At 42.9% G+C, this 7913-nt stretch overlaps 1 protein-coding gene across 4 annotated transcripts; it reads left to right on the forward strand.

Moving 5' to 3' along the window:
* Nucleotides 1–1315: 1315 nt before the first annotated feature.
* LOC100272665 (Short-chain dehydrogenase TIC 32 chloroplastic) lies at nucleotides 1316–4967 on the forward strand. 4 transcript variants are annotated; one of them, XM_008660018.4, is made up of 8 exons: nucleotides 1316–1456; nucleotides 1675–1906; nucleotides 3473–3552; nucleotides 3703–3856; nucleotides 3947–4046; nucleotides 4123–4213; nucleotides 4389–4446; nucleotides 4549–4967. In XM_008660018.4, exons 1-7 carry the CDS (start codon nucleotides 1351–1353, stop codon nucleotides 4439–4441), a joined length of 816 nt encoding a protein of 271 aa, XP_008658240.1. In that variant the 5' UTR covers nucleotides 1316–1350; the 3' UTR covers nucleotides 4442–4446; nucleotides 4549–4967. The 4 variants fall into 4 exon arrangements, with proteins under 4 accessions (XP_008658240.1, XP_008658238.1, XP_035818035.1 ...); XM_008660016.4 differs by having other exon boundaries at nucleotides 4400–4446; XM_035962142.1 differs by having other exon boundaries at nucleotides 3968–4046.
* Nucleotides 4968–7913: the final 2946 nt, after the last annotated feature.

Here is a 7913-nt window from a genome sequence, read left to right on the forward strand (position 1 = left end):
TCTATAACACTTGAAATCCTATTTTGAGATTTATAAAAAGTTTCTCCAAAAGATTTAGGATAAAATGTCTTCTAATAATGATTTCCTTCCTTTATAAAGTACATCTCTCTAAATTAAAATAAACAATAATAAGTAAGAATTTGGTATTCAAAACTTAGATCCAAAACTTAAAACTAAAAGTTGGAGCAACAAATAAAAGAGTGAATTTCAATCTATTTATTATTCCCTTTATATAATTAAAGCACTCTTTAAAAAATGTTTGGAATAAAATAATGCAGGGCAGAGGTTATATATTAACTTCTACTAAAACTTAACAAGTAGTAAATATTAAATTGTGGAAGAACCTTTAATTTTACATTCAAAATAGTATTTCCTAATAATGTGTGTTCCATAAATTAAGCATTTCACTAAAATGAATTACTAAAATAATGTAAAACTATATGAATATTGTTGCATCATATGCTGCATATTTGTTTGTGCATTTAATTGAGTTTGAAAATTCTCTTTAATTTTACCTGCTTCCCCCTAATAACAAATAACACTAATTGCGCGTGTTGACTAAAATAATTGCCTCTGCTGACTCTTGGTCACGCTCGTCGTCAGGTACCGTCACTTGCTCTAGTATTTGGGCCATAAAATCTATAATATGATAGTGTTTATTTCATTTCACTTATTGCGTGAATTACACATGAAATCACTATAAGTATCTAAGTTTCAACATAATCAATACTTCACTTTATCATTTTCATGTAAGACTTGAGGTTATATTCTTATATAATGTTTATTAGTCTTGGTAACTTATTTGCATTTCGATGATTTTATAAAAAATAAATTAATAATACGCACATTGCCTAAAAATTCATGATTTTTTATAAAAACGTAACATATGTACACATATAATGCTAAGAAAATGTTTGAACTCAATGAGTTAATAAATGATTACAACCACGATATGTGTGGAATAATGTCTTATATTGTATCTAACAAAAAATTCGTTAACAACAATATCCGTGTCCGACTAGTTCCGTATTCGACACACAGCTATTTGTATTTGTATCCGAAAACATTCGTATTCGTATTCGTATCCGAAGTTATCCGTATTCAAATTTAAATCCAAATAAAAATATAAAAACAAATATGATTTCAGTGATATCCGTTATTATTTGATCTGATTATATCCCTGCTTCCCCTAATAACAAATGACACTGTTTGCGCGTGTTGACTAAAATAATTGTCTCTGCTGACTTCCGGTCACGCTCGCTGTCAGATACCATCGCTTGCTCTAGTATTTATGTTGGCCCATCCCCCACCTAATAACAAACTAGAGAGCCCTGACGAATCTTCTTCGTGATGTGGTGGTTCTACCGCAAAGGACCCTCCGGCTTCTCTGGCGCCTCCACGGCCGAGGAGGTCACCGCCGGCGTCGACGGCCACCTTCTGGTCGCCGTCATCACAGGTACATATACTTACCTCGCATCCCAGCTGGTCGCTCGTATGATCACAGCCGGACCATCCCACGGCGGTCGGGCTTTGTGATATATGAGCGACGCGCCACCGCGGGCCTGGCCGGCCGCGCCGGACTTGCAAGCTGGAACGACCTAGTTTTGGAGACTGTCATTTACGGCAAAACAATGCCATATATGAGCTGAGCCTGAGCGCTCGCGCGCTCTGCAGGTGCGACGAGCGGCATCGGGCTGGAGACGGCGCGCGTTCTGGCGCTGCGCGGTGTGCGCGTCGTCATGGCCGTCCGCAACGTCTCAGCCGGGCTCATGGCCAAGGATGCCATCGTGGCCAAGACCCCCGACGCAAGAATCGACGTTCTGGAGCTGGACCTCAGCTCCATAGCTTCCGTGAGGAGATTCGCCTCCGAGTTCGACTCTCTCAAACTGCCCCTCAACATTCTCATGTAAGAAGGGCGAACAAATCTTTCTAGTCTTAGGTTTTGTTTGGATTGTCGTTAGCTGATAGAATTTAGCTAGCTAATAGTATATGACTGATATTAATTCTAGCTAACTATTAGCTACGAATAGGACCGGTAAAAAAGCTCGGACTCGATGAGTGGGCTCGGAATGGCTTGGTGTTTAGAATGAGTCGAGATGAGTCTATTTTTCTAGCTCGAGAAAAGAGCGTTCCATTTCGGATTCTCGGCTCGGTGACTCGTGAGCTAGCTGGTGACTTGACCATACAATAATTTATTACATAAAGTTCTAATTAGCATATAGTGTTAGTACTAAATAGACGATTAGTTTATGTTTCTTAAGATTACTTAAAAAAATTAACTTGTTTTCTATATTATATTAGTGATATATTTAATTTACTTATTTAATATATGTTACTTAAATTATTTTTGAGATTTTATATTATATTTTGGAAAGCGAGTCCGCGCTTATGGTAAGGCTCATTAGCTCGACGAGCCGAGCTAACCCAACTTTTTAGGCTCAAACCTCTAGTAATGTAAAACCCATAATATATACTCTTTATGTGCTAGGCATTTCCAACTCATAAGCTACGCTTTCTGTAGCTATTAATTAGTGTGTCAACTAAGCAAAAACCTGATATATCACTACAGTTTTGAAAGAGATAAAAGAAAATAATTTCATATCAGTAAAGTATATCTAAAGGAAAACTAAGATATAAAGGTATATGTGATTAATTGGTAGACGATATAAGAGGGAAGATAGATAATTGGATGAACATTTCATTTCTAAAAATATATCCATTAATAAGAGCATAGTTTTTTTTTTACCGGTAACTTTTATATTAATCTATAACTACAAAACTCTAGCTAGATTGGAATTGTCCTCTGTCGAATCTATGACTTTATTGATGTTTCTGTTCATCAAAGCAAGCTGAATGACTTTATTGATGTTTCTTTTCATAAAAGCAAGCTGAATGATGTTTCTGTTCATCAAAGCAAGCTGAATGTCTTTATTAATTGATGTTTCTTTTCGTAGAAGTAAAAGCAAGTAGAGAAAATCTCCGAACCCTGGCCCCCTATCACTAACGGACCGGCGTCAACTGTCCACTCTGCAACGGCCCAACCGAAAGGTGGCGCACAGGACAATGCAATCCGAGAGCAGATGAGACACAACAAGGAGACTTTTTTAACCAAACCTAAAAATTCGCTGCCGAGGGAAATCGAACCCAGGACTTAGAGATGCTACTCGGAAGTCCTTAATCGCTAGGCTAGAAACTCTTTCGCTTGATATATATAGTCGCAGCCTATATCATTTGAATTCCAACGTTTTAAATGTAAATGCATTAAAGCCCTGTTTGGATACCACTATCTAAAATTTAGTCGTAGAACTTTAGACTATTTTAACTCATCATCTTGAGGTTCCAAATAGATGGTACGGAGTGTAATCTTAAAAAAAAAGACTTAGTTTTTTTATTAGCCAAATATTTATTAAAACACAGCCCGGATTTACAGCATTTGAATGTGTTTGGTTTGACTCGACGTTCTTTTCGGCAGCAACAACGCCGGAGTGATGACAAGGAACTGCACACGTTCCTGCGACGGTCTGGAGCTGCATTTTGCAACAAATCACATCGGTGTGTGTCATTAGCCCAAAAATTATTCGAACCGCGATTTCGTTTTGCAGCGCGTCTTGTTTAATCTACCTCACTTTCGGCACTTGAATTATGATGTATGAGAACGATTCCTGCTGGTACTGTAGCAGCATTAGACTTGAATGGTGGCAGGTCATTTTCTTCTAACAAACCTCGTACTGGAGAACATGAAGAGCACGTGCAGGGACACAGGCACCGAGGGACGGATCGTCAATGTGACATCTGCAGGGCATGTGATGACCTATCCTGAAGGGATACGCTTCGAAACAATCCGTGATCCATCCGGGTAGTCCATTAGTTATATTCTGAATTTTTCTCGCGAAATTGGGAGGTCGATGATCATGCTGCTAGTGCTTACGTATATAAATAACACCAGCTGCAAATCTGCTGTACGTAGTTTGAACGACTTCATTGCTTACGGCCAATCCAAGCTCGCCAACATCCTTCATACAAATGAATTGTCCCGGATCTTCAAGGTATCACAAGTTCTCTCAACTCTTCATACAAAAGAATGTCTAATGACAGAAGAAACAATGTCCATTGCATGAACAGGAGGAAGGAGTGAACATTTCAGCCAATTCAGTTCATCCTGGTCTCATCGCCACGAACCTTTTCAGGGCCTTTGGCAGGACCATCATTGCCGGTACTTGCTCAAGCCTAAATAAGATCGATTTCGTTGTTTGAAAAGAAGAAGAAGAAAGAAACAGAAAATACCTCAGATCCATCAAAACATCTCAACAGTTTGCTCGCCCTGCATGAACAAAAACATTCAGATGAAGCTCCCGTTACAATGGCATTTATTTTCTAACTGTTCCCAGTATCTTTACAGCTTTTTTTAACACCGTTGGAAGGATCGTGCGTAGAAGCGTAGAACAGGTTGGCTTTAACCTTTTTGATTTTTTTTAATTAACTCCGCGCGCCCTTGTCGGCGGAACATGCATTGGCCCTTGACTAATTCCTTTTAATATCTTTGTTAAGGGCGCTGCGACAACATGCTATGTGGCAGTGCATCCTCAAGTGAAGGGGCTAAGTGGGAAGTACTTTGCTAACTGTAATATAGCCAGCCCGAGCTCGCAAGCCTCGGATGCTGAGTTGGCCAAGAAGCTATGGGAATTCAGTCTGCAGACAGTTTCTTGATTAGGCGCTTGTCAGATCTGCTGATGCGCGTGTATTCATGTGTATGTGTATGTTTATACATTTTCTCCAGAGTTCATGTCGGTGTATGCCGTTAAATATGTCTAGACTTTTATTCAAAATTATTCAAGAATCGAACTCATGGAGCCCTAAGCTTCTAGAGTCGAAGTCAATCGCAAGAGTTGTGTTTTACCCAGGCTTGCTCGTAAAATGATAGAGAGAGAGAGAAGGACAAGAAAGAAAGAAAAATAGTTCATGCAGAAGTTGCGAACACATAATGGATATATACGCATGATGAGTAATTAGTCATTTTAAAAGATAAGCCTAACCATAGGATGAGCAGTGCTGTGTGCAACATATGGGAGGGAAATGTAAGGAAAACATTGGCTTCAGAACATAGCCAGGGAAAATCAAGAGATCAGGGATGGTAAACATTGGGTTTCGGAACGAAGCCAGGGAAAATCGAGAAGATAAGACAGAGATGGAGAATTGATCTGCACTTCAGATTAGGGGCCAAGAATATCATGCGGGTGGTTGCCCTTAAATTAATTATAGGGTGTTTGTTTGAGAAATAAGCTAATACTTCCCACTTCTCATTTTTTTTTTGTTTGGTTTGTAGAATAAAATTAGTTGCTCTATCACCACCTCATTCCTTTCTTATAGTTAACATGATGAATATGGTTATCTACCAAATTTGAGAAATAGACTTATAATATATTACCTTATCTTGGTTGGAGTGATTTCTCAAACTAAACACCCTTCTCTAGGCATACCCGTTTTACAAACAAACCTGATGATCTCAACGCCCGTTACATTACACACATGATATGTACGGGGGAAAAGGTAATGCATGCATTGTTGGATTTAAGATTTTAAGGGAAACACATACAGAGCAGCGTCGACGTCAAAACTCTCTCGATCAGGGCCCCATCTGGAACAAATAGGGATTTCTAAATAAATTACCGAACAAACGGGGATATCTTCCCATGAAATCCTTGCGGAGAATTCCCATGTTTCAGACTGGCCGGCTGCCGCAAACAATGCAGCTTATGGGCTAGGCAGATTCTTCAATGGAAAACAAGGTAGGAAAATGGTTCTGCTGTCGATCACCATCGGCTGGACCTGGCTTTCTTGGAGCAGAACATGCCTCCGATCAATCGCAATGCGATCCCGCTCTTATGCTTCTTGGCCCTGCTGCCAGCCTTGTTCTTCACCTTCCTCTCCTTCCTGTGGCCCAGGTCATCCTCGACCATCTTGATCGCCAGCGCCTCCGATAGCCTCGGCAGGTACTCGAGGCTCGCCACCCACTCCTCGGCCCGGCTCTCGTCCCACCGGTGGCTGCGGACGCGGCCATGGCCGCCACATATACTGTCCCCTTCTCCGACGGCGGCGGCCACCTCCTTGCCCTTGCTGAGGCTGGAGTAGACGGCCAGGCCCTTGCTGAACTGCTCGCTGAGGCTGGACACGGCCACCTCCATTTGGGCCTGCCTCTGCCTCAGCTCCACCACCTCACCCTTGGCCTCCGCCAGGTCGTCCTCCAACTTCTTCAGGTACTCCAGCATCACGGACGCTGGCGAAGCTGGCGCCGGATCAGACGCGCCGAGCTTGACGCTGGACGACGCGCTGCTCCCGTTGGAGCTGCCGCTGCGTCCGGCGTGCCGCCGCTCGCCAAACACCTTCACGGCCTCCCGGACCGACTGGAACGGCCGGGAGGTGTCCACCTCGGCTCGGCTCGCGGCAGTTACTGCCTCCATCACCATGGGTGCATGTACCGTACGTACGTACGTGGCAGCACTGCAGAAGAGTGCGAGGAACGCGACGCCAATGCAATGCAGGCATGTTGATGGCGAAGGGCGGTGAAGTAGCCATCGCTGCTCCTGGCCTGTCTTGGCTTCTACTTCAAACACCCACCGGGAGGAGTTGCAGCAGCAGAATACAGCAGCAGGCCTTGTGTCGAGGTCAAGTGAAAAACGGCCGGCCGGTAGAGGGGAAGAAGAGGACTTGCCACTAAAGGCACAGGGAGCTTTTATAAGTGCAGGCTTGACAAGCTGACAGAGCAGACACAGAGCTGCCAAAGTGCCAAGGAACAGTAGAAGTACGTAATAAGTTTAATCAGGCACAACTCTTCATTGACCCAGGAAGAAGATAAGAGAAGGAACAAACATTTCTGCAAGTCGAATTCGTTGTTTTTATTTATTTACTCAATGCAGAATCTTCTTTACTTGCCCAGGCAAAATCTCAAGGCAGCATATTTATTAGTAGTAAAGTTTTCCAAAGGATGAGACTAAATGTAAGACTTTTAAGAAATTGTTCCTTTATTTAAACCGTGAATTGGATCGGATCGAAAAACAGAGAGCAAATGCTGCTGCCTGCCGAATTGCAGGGGAGAAAGCATGAATCAGAATAAATTCCCCCCACCCCCCACCCACACAAAATACACAATGTATGCTTCAGAAGGTTCAGAATTCTTACCTTTTTCTCAGTAACACCATCATGGACATTAGAGCTCCCCTAACCAATGCAGGCACTACCATGTCTCGACTAACAGATGCCGTGTAATGTCCTTGAAGAACATCCATGGCATCCGGTATAAGGCAATAAATAAATGCTGAGGCAGTGCATATAAATTTCAGCGAAAGGTAAACTGGAACTTAGAAGAAAGAGAGCTGAGCCTCGCATGAAGTCATTTAGACTGGAGAGTGGAAACATTAGCCACAGTGGATATATGTCAGCATTCAGGCTGACAGGGAACACAAAGACTACACCGTGGCAGCAGAGACACCTCCGCTGGAAGCTCCGGTGTTGGGCCGGCGATGGAAGAAGCCCATTATGAGATACACGGGCCCAGAGTGGGTGTGAGTACTTAAGGGATGAGATTGTAAAAAATACTCAGGTTGTAAGAAATACGCTACGGATAATAGTATCGTATTGTCTCCTACCTCGAACTCGGTCTCCACCGATGCCGGTACCCTAACAACTGGTATCAGACTACCGATCCTAGAGGCAGACAACGCTCCATACTTCACGTGAGCGGCGAAGATGGCTGGAGCATCAGATCCAGGCGTCTCCACGGCTCTCGCCGCTCAATCCAAGCAAATCGAGTCCCAATCCAAACATCTGGCGGCGTAGTCCAAACTGCTCCAACAACTTTGCGATCGACTCGAAGCTCAGGATCTGCAGTGGGGTTCCTTGAAGCAGTCTGTCGCCAA

Source organism: Zea mays, chromosome 9 (assembly GCF_902167145.1).
Source record: "Zea mays cultivar B73 chromosome 9, Zm-B73-REFERENCE-NAM-5.0, whole genome shotgun sequence".
NCBI classification, from domain to species: domain Eukaryota; kingdom Viridiplantae; phylum Streptophyta; class Magnoliopsida; order Poales; family Poaceae; genus Zea; species Zea mays.

What these genes read in the sequence shown, in the direction of transcription:
- LOC100272665 (XM_008660016.4), top strand. Translation starts at nt 1,351, where the DNA reads ATGTGGTGGTTCTACCGCAAAGGACCCTCCGGCTTCTCTGGCGCCTCC. An exon ending in TTTTGCAACAAATCACATCG is followed by an intron (nt 3,553 to 3,702) that starts GTGTGTGTCATT and finishes GAATGGTGGCAG; the next exon opens with GTCATTTTCTTCTAACAAAC. An exon ending in AATTGTCCCGGATCTTCAAG is followed by an intron (nt 4,047 to 4,122) that starts GTATCACAAGTT and finishes TTGCATGAACAG; the next exon opens with GAGGAAGGAGTGAACATTTC.